At 39.5% G+C, this 16,675-nt stretch overlaps 1 protein-coding gene across 1 annotated transcript in view; it reads right to left on the minus strand.

Moving 5' to 3' along the window:
* Positions 1–16,248, minus strand: part of LOC127456000 (mothers against decapentaplegic homolog 6-like) — a 33,414-nt gene extending 17,166 nt beyond the window's left edge. The window contains exons 1-3 of the mRNA XM_051724266.1: positions 14,681–16,248; positions 11,267–11,323; positions 10,472–10,549 (exon numbers count right to left, since the gene is read on the minus strand). Of these exons, the coding sequence (XP_051580226.1) occupies positions 10,472–10,549; positions 11,267–11,323; positions 14,681–15,488 (943 nt within the window). The 5' untranslated portion in view covers positions 15,489–16,248. The remainder of the gene's footprint in view (positions 1–10,471; positions 10,550–11,266; positions 11,324–14,680) is intronic.
* Between the last annotated feature and the right edge of the window lie 427 nt (positions 16,249–16,675).

The following is a 16,675-nucleotide window of genomic DNA, read 5'->3' on the forward strand; positions in this document are numbered from 1 at the left end:
TAAAAGTAAGTAGTTATATTTTGAAATTTTTTTATAGTTTCATATGAAATAATCTAAAGGTAGAACCTATTAGACCACATTTAATATCAACAGTGGCAGTAGTAGCTAAAGTTTCAAGATGTGTTTCAGCTAGTACTTATTTTTTCATAAATACTATAATTAGTTATTATTATTACTATTATTTAAGACTAGTTACACTGACCTAACCATGGTAATGAGGAGCCTTCCTCCTGTGTAATATGTATGTTCTGCTTGAAATTTGGAAACAAATGGGATAATAATGGGCTCATATAAGTAAATATGCTCTTCAATTTTTAAAAGGGGGGAGAGAAAATTCCTGTAGCTTTTGTTGTTGACGTCAACAACAAAAATAATGTCACTTGATGCATGTCCTTGTACTTGAAAACCATGAACAAAACTATGCAACATAAAAGGAAATGCGACCCAGGGTACATTAAATACAGATTACATTTTTACTATGGTGGGTCACCACTTGATTTCCAATGTAAAATCTGGGTCCTGAAGCAAAACCAGTTGAGAACCACTGAGTTAAAGGTACAGACAGGAGCAGTCTGGCTGTGCTGTCGCGCACCTACCTATTATTATAATTCTGTTAGCTTTCTTATTTATTTTCAAAAGGGAGACTTTTTTTTACACATACTTCCATTAAAAAAAAAATAGTTTCAAGTTTCAATTATAATAAAGTGTTTGTTCAACCAAAAAACAAACCCTTCTGTTTTCACTCCTTTAAGGGTCACTGTAACTGATAATAATAAATGTGTAATACCGTATAACGTGATATTTTCTGAGACAGTTATTGTACCGTGAAAATCTCATACCATTGCAACCCTAATTGTGCCACACATACAAAAACACACACAGTGTCTGTTTTCTCCATGCATGCTCTTAATGAAGGTTAACGTAAGGATGTTGGACTCCATGGGTCCCTGCAGTTAATCCACACAGTGCTTTCTGCAGGCCAGAGGAATGCTTTGGCTCTCCCAGTTTTAAAAATACTGACTGCCATAGGTCCCTGCACAACTGTCAATGTTCCTCTGGGGAGGAAGGGGGGAAAACATTCTTCACTTTATTTTAGCCAGGCAATCAAACCGCAGGCCTAAATCACGATCCGTCCGCCCCTGGTGCCAGGCTCTAGAATTTATAATTACTGGGGCACCGAAACCGGTCAGAAAATAAAAAAGCCTTTGCATCCACTACGGCCATCTTTTTCAGCCCGGTCCCCTGGGCATGGGCCAGCTGAGACCAGCAAAAGCTTTTACAGTGACACTCACAGTTTTATTCCCCCTTCCGCAGCCTTGAGAGGAGGCTCGCTGAAACTAAACTAACAGTTGGACATTCCATACATTTTTAATGGCATGGCTGCCTCTTTATTTGTTTCCCTAACCCCGTGGCCTGGACTGAATGAATGGCTCTATTGGAGGAGGCAGGCAGGCGCAGCGGCGTGCTGGGTGGAGGGAGAGGAGAGATGGCTTGCCCCAGCCTTCCCAAAGCATCATTATTTTCCATGGGTGGGGGTGGGGTCAGTTAGGAACTGATTAGTTTAACCTGTACAAATGGACTGCATTTTTTTTAAACAAGCTCAGTGTGGTGATGTACCTTCAGATTTTGGTAAATGATTAAGGAGATTCATGCACCACATGCAAAAGTGTACAAGGTGACAAAAATTGGATGATGATGTCACTTCTGGCACGTACATACTAATGCTTGTGCGGACATAAAGCATATAACAATCTTAAGCTACTGTTCATTCAACACCTGATATTACTGCCATTAGAGGACAAATAAATACTGAACAGGCATCCTTAAAGTTTCTGTTGATGTCTGCTGACCTATTTTCAGAGCAAATACACAGTGTACTTGATGAACAACATTTCAGTTAGCCAAAAAGAGGTCGAAATATGCCAGACTGAAACAAATGCCACACTAGTTACAAGATAGAGCTACTACCAAATTGCCAACCATGAACCAAATAGTGATTCTTGATATTGATTTTGTGTACTACTGAGCTCTTCCAAAAAAGCTCCATCTCACTCTCTCTCTTTCCAAAATGCTTCAAATCTTGAAATATTTATAACAAACAATGTGTAGAAGACCAAAAGGAAAATTATAATCTAATATCCCTGAAAAATAAAGGGATTTAAGTTGCATGCACCCACTAGGACTGGATAAAAATATAGATTTTCCGATGCATCGCAATCTTCGATATTTATTCTTAAATCCCAAGATCGATCTTTTACTCTATGTGACAACCCTTTACAATGCGTGTTTGGTCAAACACATATGTGACAAAATTTTGTGCTATGCAGCTAAAAATGTCTGATTAGCCACTGGCTGGTAAATTTTCAGATTTCACTCACCAGTTATTGAATAGTATATTGGCGAAGAAGTTCAGCTACAAGATCCTTGACTGCAGGTTGAGAGTAAATGTTTGGTTTGACTCGTTCAGTGTAATGCGTCCAACTACGAGATCCACGCAATCCATTTGTCATTGAATAATGTTTCATTTAATACCCTTTCTGTTCAGTTTTTGATGAAAAAAAAAATAGTGACATTTAATTTTAATCAAACATAGCACGGATACGGAAAAGAAGCCATGCAACTCCACTCTCGTTAATATGTGCTCAACCAAAACCCTTCTGTGAGACGCTCTCTGAACTGCCACAATTCTTAAAGAGACTGCTGTTTTAGCACTTGTTCTACATACAGTATCAATGATACTTGAAAACAGTACAAATTATGCATGTAAAAATTAAACATTGTAACTATACTGTATATTCATACATTATATATATATATATATATATATATATATATATATATATATATATATATATATATATATATATAATTTCAAGACATAGCTATTTATTAATGGGATACATGGATGTGTACATTTAAAAATTAAAAGCTAAAATGTGAACGAAATTATGCAAAATACATTTTTTTACATTCATATTTAGTTAATATAGTTCATAATAGTTAGAAAGTCTTTAATACAATTAACACCATAACCTGAGAGAGAATTTCTTTCATATGTAAGAAACATTTGACATTATAAATGAAATATACCCATAGAAATCAGAATCGGATCCAATCGAGAGCTTGTGAATCGAATCGGGAAATCTGTATCAATATGAATGTGCACCAGCCCTAGCACCCACACATGTAAACTCATAGACAAAGACACAAACATGATACAATCCTACTTAGACATAAAAACATGATGATAAATATATTTCTTCTGAATCTGTTATGGCATACAGTAGAGGTGTGACTATTTCAGCTGTCCTCTATTGGTTGATGAGCATGTCTTGTGCCTTGTTTATGTGTGTTATGCAAGGGGAAGAGGAAGCCAGTCATTCAGGACAGGAACACACACTCAAGGAGAGCCGTATGGTATAGCCATGACAGCACAGTACTGCCTGTGTTTGTGGAATATATATTTATTATTTGCATGCTCTGCATCTCTCAGTCAAAATAAAACTGAAATCAATGCCACAAATCAACAAAATATGCCACACAGACACACATACTCTCTCACACATGCATATACTGTAAACACACATTCTAACCCATCACCTCCAGGCCACTGGCCTTTTCTTTAACATTCCTCAGCTTCCCCCTGCCGTCAAAGGGGCAGTTGAGCAGCCCCTGTGCTACAAAACCCAGGCAAGCTTTTTAAAACAGGATGTTTGACTGAGGCCTCCTTCCCCTCAAATAAACAATCCGCAGAACCTCATTTTCTGGAGGCAGGGTGGAAGTACTCCAGTCACATTATTTCCACATCCCGTATCCTGGAGCACTCGGAGCCCTGGGGGAGTGTGGGCAGGCTCTGGGACTGCGGTGGAAACCTGAGGCCCTGTGTCAGGCAACGGGAATGGGGGAGAGGGGGTAAAGGAGGGAAAGAGAGACTGGGGGAGAGAGATATAAGGCTCATTGAGGTGAGGGAATATAAGGGGGGAGAGCAAAAGGGTGGCCCCCGCACCGATAAGGCCTCACTGTCTACCCCACTGAGGCTTATTTTTCACTAGCAAGGTAACATATAGACTTTGATGTAGAGGCAGGGTAGGATGTGTATGTGGGGCTGTTCTGTCTTTCTGTCATACTTGAATAATATAGACTGGCATGAATTTTAAAAAAGAATGGAAAGGATGGCTAAAATTCAAACAGTTCCACTGCAGAGCTGTTTAGGCTCTTTAAGTTATATAATTCATCATTCATGTTCTGCTGTCCATGATGTAATCCAGTTGATGTCATTCCGACCATCACAGATTTCCTTAGCAATGGAGAAAATGCAGTTTAGTACAGCCTTCACATTGCATACAAAATGTCAATGTTTTCATTATGATCTTGCTCAGGTTCAGAGGCTTAAAGGGATAGTTCACCCAAAATGAAAAAGTTGTAATTTACTCACCCTCATGTCTTTCAAAGGCATTCGAAGTTTGAATACGCGGAAGTTCTAATAAGATTTGATAGCTACAGCAAAAGGGAAGATCTCCTGTGAATAACATTTTTATTTTCGATCTGTTACTCATACAAAGCCATTGTACTGTATGGCTTCAGAAGACATGGAATGAAGTGTAAATATTACTTTATTGTCCATTTATGGTGGGGTTTTTTTTAATTATTTTTTTACAGTCCCTGGTCAGTGTATGCTTTAATTGCATGTATAAGAGCAATGTGAAAATTCTTCAAAATGTCTCCTTTTTTGCTTTATGGAACAAAGAAATTCATAGAGGTTTATAACGAAATAAGGGTGAGTAAATAAGTGACATTAATTTTCATTTATAATAGCCCAGAGTGTACCAAATAGGAATGATTTAGGCCTTGACAGCAAAAAAAAAAAATTCAAAATACTGTCCAGCTATTTTCAGACGTCTGTGGACAAGCTAATAAATTCAAATTGAGGGACAGACATCACATGCCTTTTAAGGCTGTTGAAAATCTATGGATGCAATCAAATCAGTGGTAATCAGCATGCCATCACATGCTTGATTACTCACTTAATTGTGCCATGCAATTCCAGGAGTCCTTGCCATGCACTTCAGGAATGAGGTCAGACCTAAGCGCCGACTGGCATGTATTTAGTGATGCCAGTTTATCAAAAAAAGCCATGCTTGGTTGTGTCTGTACGATTTAGTGAGAACGTGAGTGTGTGAATACACTTATATCAGACTATCAGCAAAACAAAACACACACTGGCACAAGTATGACAACAAAGATGGCATTTTTATGAAAACAAAGACAGAAAGTTGTCCTATCAATACTGTGATTAACCAATGGCTCCTTGTGCTAGCAATGCTACCCGTTTTGTTCAGTTTGCCACTGAGAATCATGGAAATCAATGCCTTTCATACTTAACTTCTCACTGGCTTCAATTTACAGTTACAATGCTTATCAGTTTGGTAAAGTCCACTACAGGTTGAATGAGGCTGTCATTCATTTATATTGTTAAAACATACAGCACTGATAGACCTCAAATAGATGGCAGCAAGGCTGTGGTCTGCTCAATAAAAGCAGTGTAAATATCACAAAGCACCAAGAAAAAAATTACAGAACACCAAACAACCTGACCATGCCATTCCTCCTCCTCCTTATTCCAGAATGGCACTCCAAAATCCTTCCATCTACCCACAACCATCTGCCTTCCCACCAGTTTTCCAAAGATTTTCAGAATAGCATACAACCAAATAAACATTTTAATTTCCAAGAGGATAACATGATGCCACTCATTCACTACATTTTCATGCACAGATATAATCAAGCTACAGTGGTCTGTTGCGTAGTTAAGGTAGAGTTATCTGTCTGTCCAAGTATACATGACACAAGTGTAATATGCAGAGTTAAATGTACGCCGCATGCCACATCTGTTTATAGGAGCAAGTGTACAATGCTGGGGCCAAGTGTGGTTCAATTACATGCTGGATGAAGTCGAGCTACAATTGCATTATCTAGGTCTGTCCCACTTCGCAAAAATCGGACTGATACCATTTCAGTCGGATTAAAGCGTTTTATTATTGTTTTAGCCCATTTGAAAACTTTTAAGTGCATATAGACATACTATCTGAATTAGACATGCAACATGATGACAACATGTGACAACTGTAGCAAACTAAGGATTGAAGTGCTTATCACTAGATAATGTATTCTGTTTCACATACTATTTTCTTTTAAAAAGTAGGCAGTATACAGTGTATACTGCACAGTACTGAGTAAGTAGAAAGCTAGTATTCTATTCTAAACATTCTCAAGGAAAACCAGGAAGAGTGGAGATATAAAAAACATATGCACACAATGGCACCGTGGGATTCCTGAGAGGGATCCAGGGTCTCTCACAGAGTGATGACACAACTCAATCTCACTCTGTTTGCCGATTATGACGTCTCGGAAGATGGTTGCACGCATGTAAACAGTTTAGATTTGCTTCCTTTTTCACATCTGGTGACAAATTCCAGTGGTCTTACCAGGGTGCATCTCAGCTGTAGCACATCTATGGCTGGTCTGATAATAATTTGTAAACAGCCACTAGTTTTCTTGCCCCTGCCGGCCTTTCACTCAACATCTGTCAGATACCTCATCACAGAGTGATAATAATTACTAGAAAAACAATTCTACTGTTCTGCAGACAGTAGTATGGCTTGCATCAAGGTCTCAGTGTTGATCAAAAGGCCTAGATGCTCAGTCAACATCAAGCACTGGCGATGAGGAGACCACCTCTTGAATACAGGGGTTTGTGAACCACCAAGATCACAAAAACCCCAATACTGGGAGGAAACACAAACTCACATGCATGCAGTTATACAGGAAGCAATAAGGCCTACTTCAAAGGGCATAATTCTGATCTTCACACGGCCACAACAAGGAGCGAGGAAACAGGTGGGCTGAATTACAACCCAGTCACAGATACAGAATGTGACTGCGAACACACACATGCACACTTTTAGAGACACACATGTAGCACATGCTTTGACAACATACTGGAAACTTAATCAATAGCAATAGTGTAAACACAATCTGACAAACACTGTTTCTTTTAAAGAAAATGCGATGGCCAATTCCAGCACACGAAACAGAAAGCTAGACATCCAGATACAGACAACACAAACAGAAAGAGATGTACCCAAACACACAGGAGTGCACATACATCACAGAGGCGTGTGCAAACACAAACTCGAAGAAACACAAATATTCGCCCGGATTCCAGTATGCGATCTCACAATAGCTGACGCAGACCAAATACTAAATACATTCAGGGGGAGATTACGGAAATGCAATAAAGGGTAAGCTGAAAATCCTAATACAGTGTGCTTAGAACAAACTCATTGAGGCTGCAGGGCACCAAAGATGTAAAACAGACATAGCCCTAGATCTCAGGCGTCCATAGACCTTATTTTCCGACCACGGCAAGTTTTCTAAAATCTAGCCCTTGGGCGGCAGAGACTTTTCATCAGGCTCGTTGAGATGTGTTTTGTTGCTATTGTCAGACAGAGTGGACGAGTGTTCGGAGCAAGAGTTACACCCACCTAGGGGGCAAAAATCTGCTTCCCTCCCACCTTTGGCCCCCCTGGCCTCACTTTTAAGAGCTTTACTATTTCCTGCATGTGGGTGGGTTGGGGATAAGGGACTCAGGGGTGGGTGGATGGCCACATGTTTGCACGCTGTTAGATTGATCGTTTCTTTCTATTTTCTTCTTTACGGGTTGCGTGCTGGAGAGTGATATAGGGGTAGGTTGATTTGTATTAGGAGAGGATTGCTTATGGAATTCTGTGGAACTTGTGTGGAATTCAGCAATGTGTATCAACAATTTAAGCTCCATAGAATGGAGAGCACGGGACTAACTACTGAACATTTTTGTAGAAGTGTCAATTCAATGCTTTGCATCAAAATATTTTAAGTCCAGCAGAAAAAAACAGCATGTGTGTTTTTGGGATCTTAACTAGTTTAACCAGCTAAGCTTTGCTGGTGAACCGCATCGCTATGTTGTAGGGCTGCATGATTATGACATAATTGTTCATAATTGTTCAAAATAAGTTTATAATTGCAGATTATTTTCTCTTTGATATTGTGATTTTGATAAATATAATTTACATTAAAATCCTTTTTTTTTTCTTTCTGTGGGGCAACTGTATGTCATCTACTTTATGTAGGCTACACATCCGAAACAAACTGAGAACTTTCCCTGAATGACTTTATTGCTGTTTTGTCCATCAGTAAATTAAGACAGCGCCTAAACGATCAACTTCACATTCGCCGCCTTAAGCCACGTCCACACTAATCTGCTTTCGTTTGAGAACTCCGTTGTCAGTTTGCAAACATTATCGTTATTCAAAGGATGTGGTAATGGAGAACATTTTTGAAAGTCTCTGTTTTCGGTGCAGAAAAACCTCATTCCAGTGTGGATGAAAGGTGTAAACTTAGCAAAATATATGCATTTTTAAATGAAAAAGTACTAGGTACTGATGGATAACACAGCAATAACTTCAGTAGACCTAAAAGGAATGCTGTAATTGAGACTTTCATGATTAGTTAATTAGTTAATAACCTTGATTATTTATTTGATTTACATGTTCACCTTTACTATGTTGGCCCACCAGCTAAACCAACACCAATCCAGCCTAATATAGCATTGAAATTTGTCTAAGCTGTTTTTTAAGCAAGAACTTCCCTTCCACTTCACATTTACAGTTTGATACATGCTATACATGTCTGAGCCCACTTCCCTAATCCAACATAGGAAAATAATAAACTTTTCTAGCTAAAATGTAACACGCAAACTAAATCCTGCATGCATACTAAAAATGGCATTATTATGTAACTAAATGCAAGTCACAGTTCTCACAGACCCAGTACAGAGCAAAATCTCAGTAAGCACTTTAAACATGATTTGTTTGCACAGGGAGTGTCGCCAGCCTGTGTAGTGGTGGTGACAGGGTGCATGAATGTAAAGAGGGGGGTTTGCATGAAGCCACAAGCTGAGGTAGCTCCTTCTGGGAAAGGGGTGGAAAGACCTGCTCTCTCTTTGAATGCTATTTCTAGCTGTGGAAAACAAGACCTTAGCCTTTCTCTTTCGGCCACGATCCTACACATGCACAGTGTGGCTTCAGTTTTATGGGAGAAGCATGTTGATTTCATACCATGAAAGGAGAGTGTTTTGTCTCAAATCATGAGACAGGATAGGACCGTTTCTCCTCTACTCTTGGTGTGGCCCTTTCACAGGAACAAAAAAAAACTCTCTCCTAGCCCACCCTTCGCTTTCTGTTAAGATAGAGTTGTAAAAGCTTTGTGAGTGTGCGTGTGGGTGAGTGAATGTGTGTGGGTATCATGCTCTGATATGTGTGTTTGTGTGTGAGCATGTGTCTTCGGATTTTTCCTTTTGTGTGTGTGGCATGTGTGCACGATCGGCCAGTGCGTATAACGTGACTGTGTGCTCGAGTGTGTGTGTCCCTGTGAGCTTGGATCTTATTACAGTTTGATCCCACTCAAATATTTCTCAAGGAAAACAGAGGAGGGGAGGCAGGCTCTATGGCCAGCCAACACGGCCCACTGAACCTCTTGCTGAGCTCACAATGAGAGCTTTATCTCCACCGCACTCTCTCTGCTCCTAATGGCCTTTAATGAGGAGGAGCAAAGCACAACATAAAAACCAAATTACCTGCAAAGTTTGCTCATTTATCCAAATGCACTCCATGGGAACCCGTACAGCTTAAGACAGCAGATGGTATGTTTAGAAGTTTTCTACACCTTTCAGATTTTTTCACAGCACTTAACTCCTTCCTGGCCCTTAAAACTGATTTGGCCCTGAAAACAAAACTACAGTAGCCTCAAATCTGGACACTTTTTGACACACTTAAAAATGTTTGAATGTAATTTCATTAAATACAAAATATCAGACCAAGTGGGATCTGCAAACAAATTATGCTAATGACTTTTTTTTTTTTTAATTAACTTTACTTTCATCATTCAAATTACTTTTAGCCAAATGGTGTCAATGTGATTTTTAGTGGATGTATAAAGTTTAATTGACCAAGTACTTTTTAGGGCCACTGTACAGTATGTCTATGGAATAGTGGCACCCAATTTTGATTGGTAATTGTGACCTGTCTCCATTCCTGGAACATGGAATAATGTTTCAGAACACATATGATAAAAAAAAGGATGTTTGTAAACTTATAATACCTCAACAGGAAAAAAACATGCATAACATTGCTCCCTCTTGCAGAAGAAAAAAAAAGAGTAAATATCTGGTGCAAGTTCACCATTAAAGGCATGTAGCTTTTGTTTGAACAAAGATATTACCACAGAAGCTCTCATGGACTGAAAAACAGCAACAAGTCGGAGAACTGTATTACAAGCCACACTAACATGAACATTCCAAAAAAATCTAATTAACACAGAGGTTAAGCTCAAATCTAAATTTCAAAGCCTAAATATCTTAAATAAGCAGACTCACCTGAGAATTCCCCTTGGGTGACGTTTGGCGAGATGGCAGCCTCCGTTTCAGTGTAAGACAGTGTGGAATCTGACAGATCTGAGGAAAATAGGCATGCCTAAGTAATTCAATCTTGTATAGAGCTTATTTTGATTAAGTGTGGATCTTAAATTTCAACAATAATTTTCAAAATGATGATACAACTATAAATATGTGTTATCAGGCAACTTATGCTGGTCTCTAAAAAGCAATCACAATTAACAAGCCAAGCTTAAAACCACCAAAGCATCAATTCCAGATGGTACCTCCTCCCCACCCCACCTCCTGTCAACAGTGTGCCCGATGTTAAGCTATGGTACCGAGAGGATATCCCAGCCCAGTCGCCTTCCGAGTGCCAGGCCCTCGCAGCCCTCACAACAAACAGGGCCGAGCCTAGGCCGGCTCCAGATTGGCATGCTGAAAATGGGCCTGCCGGATATTGGCTGCAGCCTCCACTGGCTCTCAGCTGGTCACTGTGCCTAATTGCCACCATTAAAATTCTTCATGTTGTTCTACATTTTGCTTCCCCTTTGGCTCTCCGTAAAGCCAGGGATTCAACCAGTGGGTGACAACTGATGGCACTGACTTCATCACAGGGGCCAGGTTATTTTGTTACACAGATTATTTTATTAAATTTGGCAGTAAATGATCTCCCATCATCTGTTCCCTCAGAATGTGCATACATTTACATGCCTTTTAACTACTTAAATAAGCACATATTTTATCAGTAACTAGATCCAGTCTGCGTGTAAAAGAGACAACAAGGCAGAAACTTACCCAGTGGCTTATGTTCTTCGCTGGGGGAAAGTCTTGAGTATGGAGGAGGGGGTGACTCTAAAACATGACAAAAGTATGATTACAATTGGAATTGAAAAACGTGGAGAAATAATTTGTGCCCAAATTAACAAAAGATTATTTTTTTCAACAACTAAAATCTGGGCAAACTAGGTTGGGAGACCAAGACTAACTGGTGCAAGGTGTCTGTGATCTTCTCTACAACATCTATATGTTATCTGTAGGCCCACATGGAATCTGCACATGCAAAATTCTGCAGAAAGCTCCACAGATTTCCACAAAATTTTAACGCACCTCATTCACAAAGTTCTACTATTTCCCCGTCCCTTGTATGTTCGTTTATTCAATATTTTGGCTAATTTTATATGCTTACATCTATCAATATAAGTGGAGTGCCCTCAGCTCTGCTTAACATATTTAACCCCAAACAAAGTCATAAATGTTTCCTCATTTTGTCAAAGCAATTTAAAATAGAGCAGCTCAGTTTAATACTTTTAATTTTCTATTGCGTTTCTGTAAATCAACAAAAACTGCATTACACTGTTTCATAAACACATAACATTCAATTTTTTATTTAAACAGGATACTTAAACACCCTGGATTTAAAATACTATGGAATGATGCACAGGGTATAGTATGAGAGAATCATTAAATATATATTTTCTATAAATGTTTTGTCTTTCTGAGACAAATCCCATCTGAAAGTGATCAAAACATGAACAGCCTTATCATAAAATGTTAGGCTTACAATAATAAAAAGGTACAAGCCTATTCTTTTGAGACGATTCACCATTAAATGTCATATGCACTAATTGCTATTTACAATTAATACAAAAATGACTGGTGCTAGTTAGGTAATGGAGTTTTTAACTACAGTAAAACACAAAACTCCTACTAAACAAAGGAAACCATGAAAAGTTTGACAGCACAAAGGGAAAAAGTCACTGGACAAGTAACAACCTCGCCTTTTGGTCGTGGAGGCAAAAAAACAAAACAAAAGCATAATGTGTACTGTCTCTTTAAGAGTGACGGCAGGATCCTTAACTCAGTCACTCAGATACACAGCGAGTCAGTCTGGCGCCAGTTGTATGCAAACTGTATATTACTGCCACTCCTTCACCTAAATAGCATGAGGGGTACTCCTCAGGAAAAAAGGCAACTTTTAAAGCTCAACTTGAAAGTGATATCATTCAGAGAGGAAACGTGTTTTAGTTCATGTAAATCCTAAACTGCCTTAATCTACACAAAACAAAATTAAAGTTAGAGGTCTTTATTGCTAATCTTGATAAACAAATCCTGTTGTAAATTATTTATTTTGTGTGTGTGTGTGTGTGAGCCTTTTTAGCACAACAGTAGGCGGCTTCGCTAAATACATTGAAATGTTTGCTCAAACACTGTTTTGCGTGATTAAATGCTCTCAAAGGCACAGGGCAAGATCCGAACAATAGGATTTCTCTCTTTAACGTTGTCTGTGAAAATTAACCTTGCAAAAAAGACGTCAAAACCATTGATGGAGTTTGAAGATTGAGAGGGCTCTGTTGTCTATGTGCGTCTCTGCACTCCTGCCCCAATAAGAGAGAACAGAGGGGGTTGAGAGAAGGGGGCTTCTGTCTCCCTCAAGCGACTCTACTCTGAGAAACTCCAATAAAATGTTGAGCAAAAAGTTTTGAAGTCTTAGCCGGTCGTAGTGTCTTAGTGTTATTAAAATATCAGTAGTATATGTGAGGATTTATTATAGAAAAACAGATTTATAGTTTGCCAAATGTCTCAGGTTGCCGAGTGTTTTCCTAACAGGATTGTCAATCTATCACAGGAATGCAAGGAATTTTAAAATGAACGCTAGCCCATAAATCTGCGGGATTTTACAACCTGTGAGGAGCAGTTCACTAAAAATAATCTGCTTATTTGACTATTTTCTAAGTTTAAATATGTCAAATGACAAAACACCTAAAATTTTGAAACTTTAAAGTATGGCTGGGTATCTGGCACCTCACTATACAATATGTATTACAATACACATTTCACGATTCGATATATTGCGATACATCACGATATCATAATTACGATATCATGATTACAAATTAATTTCAATTTCAATTCCAATTCATTTGGATATATTTCAGTTATATACTGATGTCTGATAAAGAGCATATAGCTCAAAACATCACGCATTTGTCGCTTGGTGTGCTCATTAAATTGATTTGGAAGTGTGCCAACTTTGTTGTGTGTTTACATGATATGAATACACAGACAGTTATAGAATACAAACACCGATACATGGGTCGAGACTATCGATACAATATCATGAGAAAACTTATCACGATATATCGATTTTGTTTTGTCTTGACACAACCCTACTTTAGACATTGGTCATTATGAAGTCAGATAGTCTTGTGAGACACACACACAGACAAGTGATCTTAAATAAAACGAGATTGGGAAAGAAACCACTGGTTGAATAAATGATATTATTGCTAAAGGCTTGACAAAGTAAAATATAGAAATGAAGACTTATTAAAAATGTCTGCACTCCTAACTTCTTGGATGAAGTTTTAAGATATGCTAAGCCTGTGTATTCATAGTTAGAGCCTCAGGATAGTTTTCCAGTCTAAAACAACTAAATATAATAACTGTCCTTGCCCATTATGGGTTATCTGTTCCTCTTACTCCATAACTTGAGGCAATGATTTGGAGAACACATAAGCCATTGGCTGGCAGATAATTTATAAACTTTGCAGCATGCTCTAATCAGGGTCACAAACACCATCCAAAATGTTGCCTATCGTCAGTTCAGCAACGTCCAATAAATACATCCATTTGTAAGAGGACACGAGTGTAAAATGCCATGCATTTTCTATTAGATAAGTATTTTTGTATTCCATCGGTCCATAGCTTCCTTAGTTGTTGGTAAATAATGAAGTAGCACAAAATATAAAGATCTGGCCTGGTATATTAGGGACAAGGTGCAAAATGTGTGTGTAAATTGTTATTAAATACTGAATATTTAAGGCAAGTAAAACATTTTCTTTTTACATACTACTGAGAGTATCAGTTATATTTTAATCTTGAAAAGCCAGTCTACATTTCCATTTGATTTTGCAACAGTAGAATTTTCAACAATTCCAAGCTGCTATATTGTATCAATAGCTGCAATAAAAGAATGGCACTGTACAACTGAATAACAGAGCTTCAATGCACCCAGAGGAAAGCCCACTGATATATCAGGTGGCAAGTAAAGCAACTCTAGATAATATAATGAGATACCAATAATCCAGTAATGTATTATTCGCAGTTACAACTGGCCTAGTCGATTTAACATTTTAAAGTACACAAGAAATATCAGACTCTCAACATGAGCATATTCACCTCAAAAAGCTCAGGAAAGCGAGCGCTTACCTGGCCCACAGAGTCGGCTGTAATGATATGGATTGCAGCACACTACCGGACCGTCCTGAGCTCCAAAGCTCTTGCACTCACAGAGCGCTTTAAGCTGGGCCGTGTGCTGCAGGTCTGGCCACCGGTAGAGCTTACAGATGAGCAGCTGAGGAGGTGCCATGTGGCCGCCCAGCCGCAACTCGGTCCGCGATACCATTACACATTCGCTCGGCATCCCTCCTTTGGACTCCACGGCTTCCAACAAAGTATCCAATGTTTTCTCTTTAAGCCTTTTCAATAGTGAGTAGGTGGCGGTCTTGAGCTCCTGCTCCATGACGGAGCGAGATTTCGTCTCCTGACTCTCTAGAGGACCGGGGTCCCGAGATGAACCAATGTTTCTCAGCACAAACTGACACGAGCCTTGCTCTTTTCCTTGAGACTCCTCCGGGCTTCTAGATCCAGAGTGATGGTCCCGATCTTTAAATAAACAGCAAGTGACTGTTCTATAATCGCTGTCCTGCACTGACCGAGGGCTTCCCTGCTCCAGGACACACGCCGTACCCCCATCTTGGTCCAAAATGCCCCCTGATGAGCCACTGCTGCTCTCAGTGGGATTCCTCATACACACTTCCCCATAGTCCACGCCAGGCGACCCGCTCGGGGTCATCGATCCGAACTCCGTCTTGGGAATTTTCTCTGGGTTGGTGCCAAGCAGATCGTCCCGAGACCCCTCGCCGCTCTTGCCATATCCATCGCCCCCCTCTTTATCTGGAATCAAACGGCTTCTCCAGAGTCGCCGCACAAGACCTGCACGTTTCGTCCTGAACATACGACAACTTGACACTCAAGATGTGTTCTTATTTACGTTCAGATCTTCGCGATTTAGAACTAATTCTGAGGTCGCGAAACATTAATGATCGCCGAACGCTGTGCAGCGCGTGCACAGCAGAGCACCGTATATTGGTGGCAAAACCACATTAGTTTTGAAGGCGCAATGTTATATTGCATAAAAAATAAAAAACACTGAACAAATGCAAGACTACACAGAAATCAAAATGCATTCATCTTAGAAGAATGCAGTCTAGTACATGTGAACGATGTTTGTTGCAAAGTGGACCTACAATCCGATCATTTTGGATTTTAAAAGCACTACAAGTTTTAGGGGAGCAAGTAATTATTCAAAGACAGGAGAGACCGACTTAGGAGGCATTTGTCGGCAAAACATCCGACCGAAAAGCTACAATAGCTAGCGACAAACTTGCGCGCTCTCAAATGTTTTCGGACTTTGAAACACGTTCAAATCCACTCTTCGACAACGGCGCTGGTGACATGAATGAAGCTGCTCCTCGGCGAATTAAATCCATAGACAATTCCTCACAGCATTCACAATTCCAGTTGTTTTCCACTATTCCAGCGCACTCTTTATGCAATCCCAAAATATCCTTGTGCGCCGCAAAGGAACAATCCGTGGACTTATACTATGCTCCTGGTTCCGTGTTCAGACCTGGTCAAACTGCAACCCAGATCTCTCTCTCTTTCTCTGTTTCTCTCCCCTTTTCCTTTTTTCTCCCCCTGTCACACACACACACACACACACACACACACACACACACACACACACACACACACACACACACACACACACACACACACACACACACACACACACACACACAGGGCCCCCGAGGAGAGCGATGGAGCCATTGGCTGACTACCATCATGTGCTAGTCTAGACACTTTGGCGGCTCTGAGCTACACTGATTGTTGCGCAAACAAGGTTTCAAGTTTCTTAACTCTTAAAGGCGTAACATCCATCTATTTCTTTTTTCTTCATGTATCATAACTAAGATGATTGTTTATTTTCAGCAGAGAAAAAACTAAGACTAAATTCAAACAAATGTAAAAATCCAAGAAATATTCAGCAAACATTTCCAATACGATGTCAATGGAATTTCAGTTGAATCTGAACTTAGAGCTAAACTTTAGAGCTTTAGAGGAAAACTCTGCAGCTAAACT

This window comes from Myxocyprinus asiaticus, chromosome 18 (assembly GCF_019703515.2).
Source record: "Myxocyprinus asiaticus isolate MX2 ecotype Aquarium Trade chromosome 18, UBuf_Myxa_2, whole genome shotgun sequence".
NCBI lineage: Eukaryota > Metazoa > Chordata > Actinopteri > Cypriniformes > Catostomidae > Myxocyprinus > Myxocyprinus asiaticus.